This window comes from Miscanthus floridulus, chromosome 6 (genome assembly GCF_019320115.1).
Source record: "Miscanthus floridulus cultivar M001 chromosome 6, ASM1932011v1, whole genome shotgun sequence".
Lineage (NCBI taxonomy): Eukaryota > Viridiplantae > Streptophyta > Magnoliopsida > Poales > Poaceae > Miscanthus > Miscanthus floridulus.
In genome coordinates, this window is record NC_089585.1 from 8,725,594 (window position 1) to 8,742,191 (window position 16,598).

The 16,598-nt window shown below is 43.1% G+C and overlaps 1 protein-coding gene across 2 annotated transcripts; it reads left to right on the top strand.

Moving 5' to 3' along the window:
• On the top strand, positions 1–6,362 carry LOC136457566 (protein HIRA). 2 transcript variants are annotated; one of them, XM_066457599.1, is made up of 11 exons: positions 1–327; positions 655–797; positions 1,838–2,113; positions 2,237–2,488; positions 2,580–2,977; positions 3,060–4,047; positions 4,211–4,421; positions 4,560–4,794; positions 4,918–5,040; positions 5,231–5,351; positions 5,704–6,362. In XM_066457599.1, exons 2-11 carry the CDS (start codon positions 690–692, stop codon positions 5,905–5,907), a joined length of 2,916 nt encoding a protein of 971 aa, XP_066313696.1. In that variant the 5' UTR covers positions 1–327; positions 655–689; the 3' UTR covers positions 5,908–6,362. The 2 variants fall into 2 exon arrangements, with proteins under 2 accessions (XP_066313696.1, XP_066313697.1); XM_066457600.1 differs by lacking the exons at positions 5,231–5,351; positions 5,704–6,362 and having other exon boundaries at positions 4,926–5,035.
• The last annotated feature ends 10,236 nt before the right edge of the window (positions 6,363–16,598 follow it).

Genomic DNA, 16,598 nt, shown 5'->3' on the forward strand with positions numbered 1-16,598 from the left:
CGACCCGCTCGACGCTCCCCAACCTTCGACTTCGATTTCGACTTGGGAGTTGGGACAGTTCGAATCGATCCCCTCTCCGCCTCTCTAACCCTAACGCCGGCTGCCGAGGTCGCAGCGTCACCGTCAGGCGCGCCGCGTGAGCGCCTGCGGCTTGCTGGTCGCGTTCTCGCCGGCAGGCACGCCGTGCGCGCTAGTCGGCAGGAGACGGCGGGCAGCTGCGTGGCGCGCCGACTGCCGGCGCCGGCAGGTGAAGCTGTGGAGGCACGGCGATTCGGTGAAGCTGAACCTCCATCCTCCATTGCTGCCAGCAGGCCGGAAAGCAATCAGGTGCTCACGTCACACGCTATGCGCCTTGCTACAGTAGTTCTGAATTCATATTTGCTACTTGTTGCAATTCCTCGTGGTTTAGTGGGATGGGTACTCCGGAAGTTCGGCATTTAGCTGCTTCAGTTGTGGTTGAGGGTCAAACCCAAGAACTAGAACCACCTGTGTATCTGTATTGTACTTTTGGTAATTTCATCTTACTGAATTTCCGGCATTATGAAAATTTTGGAGTACTGAATCGGCACAGCCAGAGATAAAATCCTGGCTACGCAACTGATTAAATGCTTATGTGTACCATACCCACTAACTTTGACATCTTTTTCTGCAAAGTTATTCTATACTGGACCTGCCCCTGCTTGGAGGAGATGATTTTAGAGAAGCCAAGCTGGATTCACCACGAGGGGCTGCAGATCTTCTCCATTGACATCCAGACCGGCGGCCTCCGCTTCGCCACTGGCGGTGGTGATCAGAAGGTATCCTCTGTTTTTCCCCCTTCAACTTGCTTTGAGTCTTAGTGTATATCTTCAATTACTCTTTGAACATGTTGGAATGGAAAAAAATTCTATATATTTGGCTTTTGGTTTCATGCTTTGGCCCTTTTTGGACACAAAGCATTTTTGACCTTTTGAGAGTAACAGAAAAATACTATGGTTTTGTGTGATAACTTGGTTTTTGGAAAGAATGAGGTGTTTGGGTGTAACAAACCTGGTAGATTCTAAAACCATGGTATTGCTAAAACTTTAGTCATTTTGGAGTTTTAGAAACTTCACTCTAGAGCACATTTATTTAAACTGTGTTGCACTTCTCTTCTCGGTTCTAAAGTAACAATTTCTTCAGACCAAGGTCCCTCAAAACTACAACATCCAAACATGCCCTTACAATTTTTTCAGTGCTAATAATTTAACATTTGTTGTGTGTTCACTGCACTAACTGCTGTGTTGGTAACTTTTTGTGCTTTAGTGAGGATTTGTCAATGTTGTTGGGTCCAGCTTGTTTTGTTCCGGGTAATATAAATTAGGGTGAAATTGGCTATTGGGAGTATCTGAGATAACCTCTGGATCAATGAGATAACCTGACTTTTAACAGGGTCTTGTTGTGCAATCATTGTTTCTCGTCTCAAATTTAAATGTCATAAGGTCCTTTAGAGTTATTTGTTCTGTTTTCAGTCTGTTTTAGCTAGCATGCTGTGTTATATCTTACTAGGATTAGCTGAATCAACTAAAAGGTTTGGCATTAATGTGATTCTTTACCGAGGAAGATGGTAACTGCGTTGTTGAGTGATAATCGAAAATCTAACATTAAGTTTGTTGCAATTTCTTATCCTCTTGAGTCATATGTGTTGGTAAACTGTTGTTTATGTAATACTGATGTATTATCACTGTTTGCCACTAACACCCTTCCCTAGACCCCACACAGAGTGGGAGCTCTCTGCACTGGGTACGCTTTTTTTTATTCTTTCATAGGTGACCTTCTCCTTACTAAGTTCATTTTATTTGCTTCGTTGTTGAAATAGGTTCGAATATGGAGCATGAAATCTGTGCATAAGGACAGTACCAACGATGATTCCAATCAAAGGTTGCTTGCTACAATGCGTGATCATTTTGGATCAGTAAACTGTGTGAGATGGGCCAAGCATGGCCGCTACCTTGCTTCAGGATCAGATGATCAGGTTATCCTAATTCATGAGAGAAAAGCTGGCTCAGGTACACCTGAGTTTGGCAGTGGACAACCACCAGATGTAGAAAACTGGAAGGTCATTATGACCTTGAGAGGGCATACCGCTGATGTGGTAATTGTCTTCTAAAATTCCACAGCCATGTTTATGTTTGTTCTTTACATCTTATTATTACCTTTTGTGATAATTATTTTTTAAACTATTGAACACCTTTTCCATTTCTTGTGCATGAGTTAGGTAGATCTTAGTTGGTCCCCTGATGATTCAACGTTGGCCAGCGGTAGCTTGGATAATACCATTCACATATGGAACATGAACAACGGCATTTGCACTGCTGTCTTGCGAGGGCACTCCAGCTTAGTGAAAGGGGTTACCTGGGATCCTATTGGTTCTTTTATTGCAAGCCAATCAGATGATAAGACTGTTATGATATGGCGTACAAGTGACTGGAGTCTTGCTCACAAGACAGAAGGCCATTGGGCAAAATCTGTATGTCGTGTTTTTTGACTTTTCTTTATTAACTCTAGCTGTGATCAACATGTCTTACTAAATGCCTTTCTCATTTTCTTTGTTCCTGCAGCTTGGTTCAACATTTTTTAGACGACTTGCTTGGTCACCTTGTGGCCACCTCATAACTACAACTCATGGTTTCCAGAAACCTAGGCATTCAGCACCTGTGCTTGAAAGAGGCGAGTGGGCTGCAACTTTTGACTTTCTAGGGCATAATGCACCTATTGTGGTGGTTAAGTTTAATAACTCAGCATTCCGTAAGAATTTCTCAAATGACCAAGACCCAAAGGCTGCACCAGCTGGATGGGCCAATGGAGCATCAAAGACACCAACAAAAGAACAGGAACCATATAATGTTATTGCTATTGGAAGTCAAGACAGAACTATTACTGTTTGGACGACAGCGAGTGCCCGTCCAATATTTGTTGCTAAGCATTTTTTCTCTCAAAGTGTGGTTGATTTATCTTGGTATGAGATGCGATTATTTCTCTACAACCATTATTATTTTGTATGCTCAAACTCATGTTGATATTGTTTGTTTCCCTTGCAGGAGCCCTGATGGTTATTCACTTTTTGCCTGCTCCATGGATGGATCAGTTGCCAACTTTCACTTTGAAGCAAAGGAGCTTGGATACAGGTTAAGTGACTCTGAAATGGATGAATGGAAGAGGAACAGGTATGGTGATGTTGGAGGATGGCAGTCAAATCTGGCCGAAAGCCCTGCACAATTGCTGCTAGAACAGGCATCAGCAAAACAATCAGCTGGAAAAAAGGGGACTTCAATTGTCGAGCAAGCTCAAGCGCCCCCGAAAGTTTCTGCAGGTGTGCCTAACCCAGCTCCGGTTGTGCAAAGTCTCAAAGTTCCTGAGGCATCACCTGAAGACTCTAAGAAGACAGCGGGTCCCACTGCTGATGATGTAAAAAAAGCTAACCAGCTATCTAGTCCAGTGAAACAGAGAGAATACCGGCGCCCTGATGGCCGGAAACGAATAATCCCAGAGGCAGTTGGATTTGCTTCCAACCAGGATAACACACCCAACCATTCTCAGAATCATCTTGTTGATTTTTCATCCCTGGATCAACGAATGAATGGAACAAGACCATCTTATGGCAGTAATAGCAACTGTAATAACTGTGGAGTTAGGGATCGCTCTAGTGTCACAGCAAGGGCAAACATAACTGAGAGTCTTGTTATTCAAAAAGCTTCAACCAGTGCTGGTAATGATGTAAGGCTGAGTATAGAACACGCAAGATCTGTGGTCCCAAGCTCTTTGACCTCCTGCTCTGCGCTTTCTATCCATGTACTAAATAAGAATGACAATGAGGATGCTTTGCCTGTCTGCCTTGAAGCGAGGCCTGTAGAACGTGGTGCTGGAGATATGATTGGTGTTGGTGGTGCGTTTTCAACAAAAGAAACTGAGATTAAGTGCATAAGAGGTACAGAAACTCTTTGGTCAGATCGTATCTCTGGAAAGGTTATGGTCTTGGCAGGCAATGCAAATTTCTGGGCTGTTGGTTGCGAAGATGGTTTCCTGCAGGTGAGTAATATCCCCTGTCAGAATTTCTTTCAAATCGATTCTGTGTTTCAATTTGGATGCTTCTATGCCTGTCAATTATTGCTGAAATGTGCCTTTTATTTTCTGATGATCTGTTAAGTCTTCAGCAATCAGCACTTAAATTTATTTGTTCTGAATTAGTTAGGTTTACACAAAATGTGGAATGCGAGCAATGCCAGCAATGATGATGGGATCTGCAGCTGTTTTTATTGATTGTGACGACTGCTGGAAATTGCTTCTTGTCACAAGGAGAGGTCTAATGTACATATGGAACCTCTATGACAGGACCTGCATTTTGCAGGACTCCTTAGCTTCTTTGGTTGCATCTCCAGATGAGTCATCTGCAAAAGATGCTGGTAATTATTTTATATCTAGTCTTCGTTGTCATGTGCTACCTGAGATGGTTAATCTGAGCTTGGTTCCATCTTAGATTCTGCATGTTTGCGTTTGCTGAAATAGCTGATGCTTATTAGTTGTCCTTGCTTTGTTGACAGGTACAGTAAAGGTTATATCTGCCACATTCTCAAGATGTGGATCACCCTTAGTTGTCCTTGCCAGCCGTCATGCTTTTCTTTATGACATGAGCATGAAGTGCTGGTTAAGGATTGCTGATGATTGTTTTCCAGCATCAAATTTTGCTAGCTCGTTTAGTTTCCCACAAGGTGGGGAGCTAGGCAAGTTGCGGATTGACATAGGCAAGTTCATGGCTAGAAAGCCTATTTGGAGCAGGTCAGAGTATTACCTTCGATTACTTTAGTATTAAAAGGCTCTTGAAACTATTGCTATGACATGCTACTGTGCTACATATCACAATTTTGTCTGAATCTATTTGGGTGGCTGCTTCTGTTTCAGGGTTACAGATGATGGGTTGCAGACGCGCGCCCATCTGGAAACCCAACTTGCCTCTTCTTTGGCTTTGGAGTCTGCACAGGAGTACCACCAATGCCTCCTATCCTACGTACGATTTTTAGCTAGGTTAGTTCATTTTATTTTTATTTACTGTACATTTCCATGAATTATCCTTTAGCATTTATTTTGCGGTCCTCGTCCTTGGCTCTGTTTTTTAATTGATTGGGAAAATAGTTTAATTTGGACATTTTACTGAAAATCAACGAGGGAAGCTTTGCTGAATTAATTATTTTCACTTGGTCTTTTTTGCATGCAGAGAAGCAGATGAATCTCGTCTTCGTGAAGTTTGTGAGAGCTTCCTAGGTCCTCCGGTGGGCATGGTTGGTTCAACATCACCTACTGATCCCAAAAATCTAGCGTGGGATCCTGATGTTCTTGTAAGTCTCCCTTTCCTTGGCCATTTGCATACTAGACTCGTCCAATTACAATTTTGTCCACAAAAAGAAAGACTTTCAGTTTGTCACAAGTAGTGTCCTTTCTAGATAGCCATGAGGGTGCATGACCTATAAATAGATAGCACTCAGGGCGTGTTTGGTTCTGTGCCCAGGCAGGTTTGCTTGCCAGGGCCAGGGCTAGGCATCAATCCCAGGCTGTCTGATTTGGTTACCTGGTGACCAGGATCACTGCCTGCCTACCTGGTCACGAACCAAATAGGCCCTCAGTTCTCATATTTCCTACGTAGTTGACATGATGTTCCAGTCTGTAATATAACAGATGGCAATTCTACAGGGAATGAAGAAGCAAAAACTTCTTAAGGAAGATATACTTCCTTCGATGGCATCGAACTGGAAAGTGCAGCGGCTGCTCAACGAGTTCATGGACCTCCTCTCAGAATATGAAACCACTGAGACCAAAGCGAACCCAATGGATGTCACACTGACACCGCAACCCGGAACAGAAGCCAATGACAGTGACAAGGTGATGACCTCGTAGCTACCCTTGACATGCTCACTACAGTTGCTGGAGACAAACTGATCCCCTGGGTAGGTATGTAGGATAGTTTGGTGAGGATACAGGGTGCCTAATTTGAGAAGTGCTTATATGACTCAGTTAGTTGTGCATGTACCTCGTAGATTGTTTATTAAGGTGACCCATGGCAAAAAAGAAAAGGAAAAAAACTGATTTTAAACCCGTTAACAGTAGAAATGGAAGCGAGGTCGCCTGGTGATTATTGTGTATTAACTATCTGTAAAAGGCTGGATAAACTCATATCCTTTTTTCTTCCAAGGCAATATTGGTCTTGATCGTTTTTAGTTGAGGCTGTGTTTATTTTGTAGAAAAATTTCATTATCATGACTCGTTTTTGTAACAACTTAGAAGGTACTCCCATATACCATCGATCTAGATAGTAGTATATCCGGCGGAACCAGGACTTTTGTATGTCTTAATAGTTTTTTCAATGCTTTTACATATGTATCTAGTATTCATAACAAAAATCATAATATTATCATAAAAAATAGGAGAAAAGATATTTTTTGTGCTGTATAAGTGAATTTTTGCATGATATAAAAAAACACTATTTTGTGGTTGATGGGGGGACGGGACCTGCTGCCCCTCATTCAGTTGCTCGATTTTTTTTCATTTTAGCCCTTTTTTGTCAAAAGTTTACGTTTACACCCCTGGGGTTCATAATCCTCACTTTAGGCCCTGGGATCGGCGTCGCGACCTACAACGTCGAGGTAACATGTCTCGGCGCCATAGGTCATGGCGCCGAGGTATCTAGTCCTGGTTGGTGTGGCAGATGATGTGGTGTCGATGTGGCAGGTAGCTCGGCGTTGAGCTAGGTAACCTATATTGCCGCGTCGTCGTCTTCCTCTTTCCCTCGTAGCGCTCTCTCTCACTAGCTCTTTTCGCCGGCCGCCGCCGCATCCCTCACCGCCTCCGGCCACCGCCCGTGCCACCACCTCTGCTGCCCTAGCACTGCCCCTGTCGGGATCCGTTAGCGGTAACGGCCAAACTTCGGAGCTCGTGACCGCCCCCGTAGGCCGCCCTCGTCGCAACCCTAGCCCTCGTCTCCAGCGAGCACCGGTGGCGAGGGCGACCACCTAGTGCACATCGGCTGGCCTCCAGGCCGTGCCGCCCCCACCCTAGTGCCCCGACGCAACCACCACCCACTACCCCGACAGCACACCCACTGCCTGACAGGTATGTTTTTTTAACTTAATTTGGTTAACAACAATTTAGTTAGTTAACTAAATTCAGTTAGTTAATTGATTAGTTAGCAAATTTAGTTACAAAATTTAGTTAGTTAATAGATTAGTTAGTGTATTGGTTAGCTAATTGAGTTAGTTAGTAAATTGATCAGTTGTGTGTTGGTTATCTAATTTAGTCAATTAGTTAGTTAATTTAGTTAGTTATTTAATTGATTAGATAGTTAGCTATTTTAGTTAGTTTTATAGTTAGGTAGGTAGTTTATTTACGTAGGGAGTTAGCTAATTTCATAACTTTAGTATCCTACAAGGCAAGGCCTTAACAACCATTGTCTTTTGTATGGATTAGATGGACAATCTAGTAACCTTATACCAGAGGCAGTATTGAGTCTTCGAACGATGAAGGCACGTCGTACGACTTGGCGACGAGGGCAGGGACGTAGGTGGAGTCTGCACCGATCTTAGACCAAGTGGTAATGTGAACTCTCAATATTTGTTTTCAATCACAGTGCATAAAGACCATGATAGCTCTAATTTTAGCGATTTAACACTTATTCTCGTTGTTTGCAGGGCAACACGCTGAAGCAGTCCGTGCTTGATATCCAACGTTTCTCAAGGACAGGCATCGACGAGAGGACACCCAACTTTCTTGGAGTAAGTTGTAACCCTCATAATATTAATATGTTACCCTCGTTGTACCTTGCTGACTGACAAAATGTTGAACTATAGAGGCTAGCCCATCGCCTACGCCGTGTAGCTGGTCAATGTGGTTGCAGGACAACCGCGGCGATGTGAAAGCATCTAGGCCTCTAGTTGGGTTTCGGTGATTAATGACAATACAAGATTACTATGACTAACGTGTGTTTTGCAAAGGCAATTAAGTTAGGTCATGGTAATGGAGATCAATTGGGCAATCAAGGTGGTCATGCCCCTATGGTGAAAATCGTTTTGGTTTTCAAAGGATGGACGACAAGGTTAAGGATGACTAGTTCTAAGTGTCGATTGGAGTTGGAGAGACACTTAGAGTAATTTAGGACTTTGTTTTTCCTTTGGCCGTACTATTAAGGGGGGTATCGACGGGTAGCTTGACTTAGATGAGTCTAGTGAGTTAGGTGTGGTGCACACTTATTAAAACTAGCACTAGGTAGCTCCACAACAGCCCTATGATCCTATGGAGCAAACTTCATTCACATATATTCGAGAGTTGGAAGCAAATGGAGGGTCAAATGCTGATCGGACGCTGGCTCCGGTGCGACCGGACGCTGGCCGCAGGGTCCGGTCAGTTCATTTGATCAAGGAGATTACGTTCGGTGCGATCGGACGTTGAGTGGTCAAGTGACCAGACGCTGAGAGGCAGCGTCCGGTCGACTCCAGTAAGGTTCCAGAGAAGGAATTCTACGACCAGACGTGACTGGTCAATACTGACCGGATCCTGAGGATCCAGCGTCCGATCGAGTACAGTAAGCATCCAGTGAGGATTTAATACGACCGAACGCGTCCGGTCAGTGGTGATCGGACCCCACCAGCGTCTGGACAACACTTAAACACTGGTGTGTGTGTTGAACTGACTGGAGCGTCCGGTCAATATAACCAGAGCGTCCGGTCACCCCGTAGAGGCACATAACGGTTCATTTTTCAAGCTGCCTTATAAATAGAAGCTCCACTCGTGTGTGGAGTCACTTTTGCTCATTCCAACAGCTAAGAAACACGTTTGTGAGTGCCAAGAAGAGCAAGGTCCTAGTGAGGTGATTGAGATTCGTGAATCCAAGAGAGTAGCCTCATTAGTGAATTAAGAGTAGCAAAGTGTGCATCCACCGTTCTCATTAGGCTTCGAGTGGTCAAGTGAGAGTTCATGCTTGTTACTCTTGGTGATCGCCATCACCTAGATGGCTTGGTGGTGATTGGGAGCTTGGTGATCACCCGGCAGAGCTTGTGGGTGACCCAACTCAAGTTGTGCGCGGTTTTGGGTGATTCGCCGCGACGGAGTGTTGAAGAATCAACCCGTAGAGAGCACTTGATCCTTGTGCGGATCAAGGGGGAGCTACACCCTTGTGCGGGTGCTCCAACGAGGACTAGTGGGGAGTGGCGACTCTCCTACACCTCAGCAAAACATCGCCGCGTTCCTCTCTCTATTTACTTTGAGCAATTCAATACTCATTTTTACATTCATAGAATTGTCATGCTAGAGTAAGTTTGAAACATAGGTTATAAGTCTTTTTGTGCGTTAGATTAATAGAAACACTTTTCTAGGCACAAGGGGTTAATTAGGCTAACCGTAGGATTTAATTATTGTAAGAAAATTTAGAATTAGCCCAATTCACCCTCCCCCCTCTTAGGCATCTTGATCCTTTCAATTGGTATCGGAGCCTTGTGCTCATGTTTTAAGCTTAATCGCTTAGAGCAAGATGTCTCACGGGGATGGACCTCCTCCTATCTTTGAGGGAGATGACTTTCCATATTGGAAAATCTGCATGGAGGCGTACTTAGAAGCTCTAGACGTTGGTATACTTAGAGTCGCCACACAAGGCTTCCCAAAACCTCAGGATGCTACACACTTACAAGGCGATGAGGTTAATTATGAAAAGTGGAATGCAAAGGCTCGAAACACCATCTTTAGAGGCCTTTGCAAAGATGTGTTCAACCGCATAAACCACAAAGACGCCCATGCACTATGGTCGGACGTTTGTGCGCTCCATGAGGGAACCAAGAGTGAGCGTGAGGAACACTATCATCTTATGATTAAAAAGCTAAATTCATTTGAGATGCTTTTCAAAGAATGTGCTAATGAGATGTAATCACGTTTGAATGTTCTTGTAGAGGAAGTCAATGGGCTTGGACTTACTCAAATATCACCATCCAACGTTATGAGAAAAATCTTGAGAGTCCTCCCCATTGACAAATATGGGCATATTGTGACCGTGCTACACCAAGGTGATCTTTCCACCGCTACACCGACACAAATCTTGGGAAAGATCAATGCTCATGAGATGCACATGCACATCACGCCACAAGATGGCTCATCCTCTACCAAGAAGAAAGAGAAGGACATAGCATTCAAAGCTAGCCAAGATAAGGGCAAAGCAAGACTTGAGTATGAGAGCTCAAGTGATAAAGAAGATGAAGATGAAAATCTTGCTCTCATGGCGAAGAAAGCCACCAAGATGCTAAAGAAGCTAAACAAGAGTGGCATCAAGTTGGACGGCAAGAAGAAGTTCTTCACAAGCTCTAGAAGGAAGCCAATCTCCGAAATGGATTGCTTCAATTGTGGTGAACTTGGTCATCTAGCACATCAATACACCTAGCCCAAGAAAGACACGTTCAAGAACAAGAACAAGGGCAAGAAAGATGACTCAAGCAATGAAGATAAAGATGAGAAGAAGAAGAGCAAGCCATACAAGAAGAGAGATGGTAAAAAGAGGGACTTCCACAAGAAGAAGAGTGGAAAGGCCTACATCGTCGGTGATTGGCTCACGAATATTGATTCATCTAGTGGATCATCCGATGATGATAATGAAAATGAGAAGGTGGCCGCCATTGCTATTGATCTTTCATCTTCACCGCCACCATCACCATCATCCTCTACACATCTATGCCTTATGGCCAAGGGTGAACACAAGGTAACTAATAATGATGATAGTAGTAATGATGAGCAAGCTAGTGATGATGATAACGATAGCGATAATGATGATTCACCTTCATATGATGATCTTATCAAAATACTAAGACAATACACTAAGATCATTAGAAAGAGTAGAGCTAAAAATAAAAAGCTTAATGCTAAAAATGATTCACTCTTAGCAAAATGCAATACATTAGAAAAGGCTAATGTTGAGCGTAAAGAAACAAATGATGCTATATCATCCAAACTCAAGGAGCTCAAATCTTCTAAGAAAGAGCTTAAAGATAAACATGATAAACTTGAGTGGGTGCACAATGAGCTCATCACTAGCCACAACAAGCTAAAAGATGAATATGCAACTTTAAAGATCAATTATGACACTCTTGTTATTGCTCAAGAATTTTTACCAAATGAGCCACATGATGCTACTAACCATGTTGTTAAGATTGATATAGCTACATCATGTGATGATTTGATTGATGAGAGCATTGAGCAAGGATCTAGTGGCAAAAGCAAGAAAGTGGTTGAGTGCAATGACTATGATGAATATGTCAAGCTCAAGAATTCAAATGAAAAGCTCATGAAAGATCTTGAAGAGATAAAAAGCCACAACACCATTGTGCTAGAAACTCTTGATCATGACAAAGAGTTGATCCTTGAGAATGAGAAGCTCAAAGAAGAAAACAAGAAGCTCAAGGAAGAGAAGAAAGATGATGCTCTAAAGGAAGAAAATAAGAAGCTCAAGTTGGAGAAAGAGCATCTCAAAATTGGGTTGAGCAAGTTTGCTAGAGGCAAGCACCTCCAAAGTGAGCTACTTATGAACACCATCATGAAGATGGATAGAAGTGGCATTAGATATGTGGCAAGTGTAGAGAAGAAAAAGGCTCAAGTTCAACAACAAAAATCAAAGCCAAAGCCAAAGCCAAAGAGATGTTTTGAGTGTGGACAAGAAGGCCATTTTGCTTATGAGTGCCAAACTCTACCGCCACAACCCTTGCCCAAGCATGCTAGACCTTTTGCCTTCAATGCTCACTACATGCTTAGAAAGATTCTAGTGGAAAGATGAAAGTCATATTCTTAGGACCTCCTAACAAGAATAGGCCTAAGAAGATTTAGGTGGCTAAGTCACTTGTTGAGAAGGTGAAGAGCCCTCAACAAGTTTGGGTTCCTAAAGCTTGAATCTCTTGTGTGTAGGTGAACTACAAGACCGGTGGAAGTCATTAGATTATTAATAGTGATTGCACTCAACATATGACCGGTGATCCTCGTATGTTCACCTCACTAGATGAAGAGGTAGATGGATAAGAGAGAATAACATTTGGAGATAACTCAAAGGGCAAGGTTAAAGGATTGGGCAAAGTGGCAATATCAAATGATCATTCCATCTCCAATGTGCATTATGTTGCTTCATTGAGCTTCAACTTGCTATCCGTTGGACAATTATGTGATCTTGGCTTCCAATGCTTATTCACCGAGAAGGAGGTTGTTGTATCCAAGGTAGATGATAATCAAGTGATATTCAATGGATTTAGATACAATAACTTATATCTAGTGGACTTTACCTCCGAAGATGCAAATTTGAAGACTTGCCTATTCACCGAAACAACACTTGGGTGGCTATGGCATAGAAGACTTGCTCATGTTGGTATGAGTTCACTCAAGAAGCTAATGAAGAATGATTTGGTGAGGGGGTTGAAGGATGTGAAGTTTGAGAAGGACAAGCTTTGTAGTGCATGTCAAGCCAGCAAGCAAGTTGCAAATACCCATCCAACAAAAGCTTTCATGTCAACCACAAGAGTGCTAGAACTCCTACATATAGATTTATTTGGACCAACAATATACAAGAGTTTGGGAGGGAATCTCTATTGTCTTATGATTGTTGATGACTATTCAAGGTATACATGGGTATTCTTCCTTCATAACAAATCCAAAGTTGCATCTTGCTTCAAGAAGTTTACCAAGAGAGCTCAAAATGAATTTGAAGTGAAGCTCAAGAAGATAAGAAGTGACAATAGAAAAGAATTTGACAACACAAACATAGAAGCTTATTGTGATGAAGTTGGGATCAAGCATGAAGTCTCCGCAACTTATACTCCTCAACAAAATGGTGTAGTTGAGAGGAAGAACCGAACTTTGATCACTCTTGCAAGAATAATGCTAGATGAGTACAACACCCCCGAAGCTCTATGGGCGGAAGCAATCAACACCGCATACTATGCATCAAACCGCCTATTCCTTCAAAAGTTCCTTGGCAAGACACCTTATGAGTTGCTCAATGGGAAGAAGCTGGACATCTCATTCTTTAGGGTGTTTGGTTGCAAATGCTACATCTACAAGAAGCGGCAACACCTAGGGAAGTTCCAAAGACGTTGTGATATTGGTTTTCTTGTTGGTTACTCATCAAAGTCCAAAGCATATAGAGTATTTAATCATGCCACCAGCTTGGTTGAAGAAACATATGATGTAGAATTTGATGAATCTAACGGCTCCCAAGGAGCACATGAGAATCTTGATGATGTAGGTGATGAACCATTGAGGGAGGCTATGAAGAATATTCTGGTGGGAGACATCAAGCCAAAAGATGATAAAGATGATGTACAAGTCATTAATCAACCTTCTTCATCAAGTGTGCCACAAGATGGTGAAAAAGATGTGAGAGTAGAAAATGAAGATACTCATATCTCTCATGAGCAAATGGTGGTACAAGCATAAGATGTTGATGCTCCACAACCACCTTCTCAAGTGGTCAATAGAAGAAATACACCTCTCCTACAAGATCATCCACAAGATCTCATCATAGGGAGTCCATCAAAGGGTGTAATGACTCGATCTCAAAAACTTACTTCATTTATTGCTCATCACCCTTTTGTCTCTTGCTATGAGCCTACCAAGGTAGAAGAAGCCCTTAAAGATCTGGACTGGATCAATGCCATGCATGAAGAGTTGAACAACTTCACTCGCAATGAAGTTTGGACTCTTGAAGAGCGACCAAAAGGTGCAAGAGTCATTGGAACAAAGTGGGTGTTCCGCAACAAGCAAGATGATCAAGGTGTTGTTGTGAGGAACAAGGCAAGGCTAGTTGCAAAGGGGTTCTCCCAAGTTGAAGGTTTGGATTTTGGAGAGACCTTTGCATCGGTTGCAAGATTAGAAGCCATCTGTATCCTACTTGCATATGCATCACATCATGAAATGAAACTATATCAAATGGATGTGAAAAGTGCATTTTTAAATGGCTTTATTAATGAACTAGTCTATGTTGATCAACCTCTCGAGTTTGAAGACCCTAGATATCCTAATCGTGTTTATAGGTTGTCCAAGGCACTATATGGGCTTAAGCAAGCCCCAAGAGCTTGGTATGAGCGCCTTTGGGACTTCCTCATTGAAAAGGGCTTCACCATTGGGAAGGTCGACACCACACTATTCATCAAGAAGCTTGATGGGCATATCTTTATTTGTCAAGTATATGTTGATGATATCATCTTTGGATCATCAAATGAAGACTCATGCAAAGAATTTGGTGAATTGATGTCGAAGGAATTCGAGATGTCCATGATTGGTGAGCTTACATTCTTTCTTGGTTTTCAAGTCAAGTAAATGAAAGAAGACATCTTCACCTCTCAAGAGAAATACACAAAAGATCTTCTCAAGAGATTCAAGATGGATGAATGTAAGCCAATTAAGACACCAATGCCTACCAATAGACATCTCGACCTAGATGAGGGAGGTAACCCGGTTGATCAAACTCTCTACCATTCTATAATTGGTAGCTTGTTATATTTAACCGCATCTAGGCCCGACATCATGTTTAGTGTGTGTATGTGTGCTAGATTTCAAGCTAATCCTAAGAAAACACATTTAATTGCCGTAAAAAGAATCCTTAGGTATCTTAAGCACACACCAAGCATTGGCCTTTGGTATCCCAAAGGAGCTATATTTGAATTAGTTGGCTATTTCGATTCGGATTATGTCGGTTGCAAAGTTGATAGAAAGAGCACATCCAGAGGGTGCTATTTGCTTGGTAGATCACTTGTGTCTTGGTCCTCCAAAAAACAAAATAGTGTGGCTTTGTCCACCACCGAAGCGGAATACATTGCCGTGGGTGCTTGTTGTGCACAAATTTTATACATGAAACAAACTTTTCTAGACTTTGGTGTAGTTCTAGAAAATGTACCTCTTTTGTGCGACAATGAAAGTGCGGTAAAACTTATAAATAATCCAGTTCAACACTCTCGTACCAAGCACATAGATATCCGCCATCACTTTCTAAGAGATCATGTTGCTAAAAATAATATATCACTAGAAGGTGTAAGAACCAAAGATCAATTAGCGGATATCTAAACTAAACCGCTAGATGAGGCTATATTTTGTAGATAGCGGAATGAGCTCAATGTACTTGATTTTAGTAACTTCACTAAAAATTGAGCTTGTGTTGTCCCTTGCATTCATTGTAATATACAACATGTTTAATTTTTTGGTAAAGCATATAGGGCTTGTCTAACATGGTTAAGACAACCGCCGAAAGCGTGTGAAGAAGCTTAACCTTGGATCAAACTTGACAAGCAACTAGATTTACTTACAAGTATTGTATATGCATGGATGTTGTTTTGTCGTTTTGTTCCATTTGCCCTCTTATTGCCTATTTTCTTAAAAAGAATTATAGCCTAAGGCAAAATATTTTGAAAAATATGAGGGTTTGAGAGAGGTCACTCACATCAGTCCCAATTGGTGTTTATTTGGATCTTATTCAAGTTGGGACCTGATTGAGAACAAGCAGTGCAGAGGAAAATTCAAGATTTGCTGGAAAAGAGTGACCGGACGTTGCACCGAACTCTGCTATCTAGCGTTCGATTAGTTCATAGGAGGTGAATAGAAGCTGAAGGAGTGACCGGACTCTGCGTTTGAGCGTCCGATCAGGAAGGGTTCCAGCGTTCGGTCGATCTACATGGCGTTAAAGGCAACTAACCGGACTCTAGCTGCGTCCGGTCATGGACCACTGGATGCGTCTGGTCGTGATTCTAGAGGTATTGGACCTCTCTGGAATCGACCGGACGCTAGGTGGTAGCATCCGATCGCTACCACCGGAGCGTCCGGTCAATAGATATCGTGCGGCATCAAGTCTCTTTTCTGTTTCCTTCTCTGTCACGTTGGGGGACCCTATTTAACCGAGCCATACCTTTTTATCCTGCATCCGTTCCGTGACCTATTCCACCACCGACGCCATCGTAGCCAAGCCGACTTCCCACGCCGCCGTGCCTCCACCGCCGCCGTGCCCACACAGCATTGCCCTGCGCCAGCTTGCCATGCCAGTGCCACCGCTAGCCCGTGCGCACATCGCAGCCCGCCCGTGCGCATGCCGCCGACTGCTCCCGCGCCGCCAGCGCCCTGTCTAGAGCCACCGCCATGCCCGCTGCTCTCCGGCAAGCTCCGGTGTCCTAGATCCACCATCAGCCCTCGCCGCCAAGATTCACTACTAGCTCTCATCCATTGCTCTACGCCGGTAAGCCCTTACTCCAATGTTGTCGTGACCTAACCTGATCTACTTTAGAGCTTTGACTTCAATTGTATCCAGGGCTATCAATTCATCGTGAACCCTAACCCTAGCGGTCCCGGTGTTCCCCCATGTGTCACTTCTCTTTTCATTGGATCATCGTTTCGTCAGGTAGCAAGCCAGTCATTTCTATTTCGCACCTACATTGCTTGCTCTCATAGGGTTTTGCATCTATTAGATATATTGTATTTACTTGTATATCTATCTATTCCATTGTGCAGCGAGTCAGTGCCATTGAGGTGATAGGTGCAGTTGTCAGTTAACTCGGAGCCAAGCTCGCGAGTACAGATTGAGGCCAAGCCTCAAA

Excerpts from the sequence above, each read along its gene's own strand:
- LOC136457566 (XM_066457599.1), top strand. The coding sequence starts at position 690 with ATGATTTTAGAGAAGCCAAGCTGGATTCACCACGAGGGGCTGCAGATC. Across the intron at positions 4,795-4,917 it reads AGAAAGCCTATTTGGAGCAG|GGTTACAGATGATGGGTTGC; the intron begins GTCAGAGTATTA and ends CTTCTGTTTCAG. Across the intron at positions 5,352-5,703 it reads CGTGGGATCCTGATGTTCTT|GGAATGAAGAAGCAAAAACT; the intron begins GTAAGTCTCCCT and ends GCAATTCTACAG.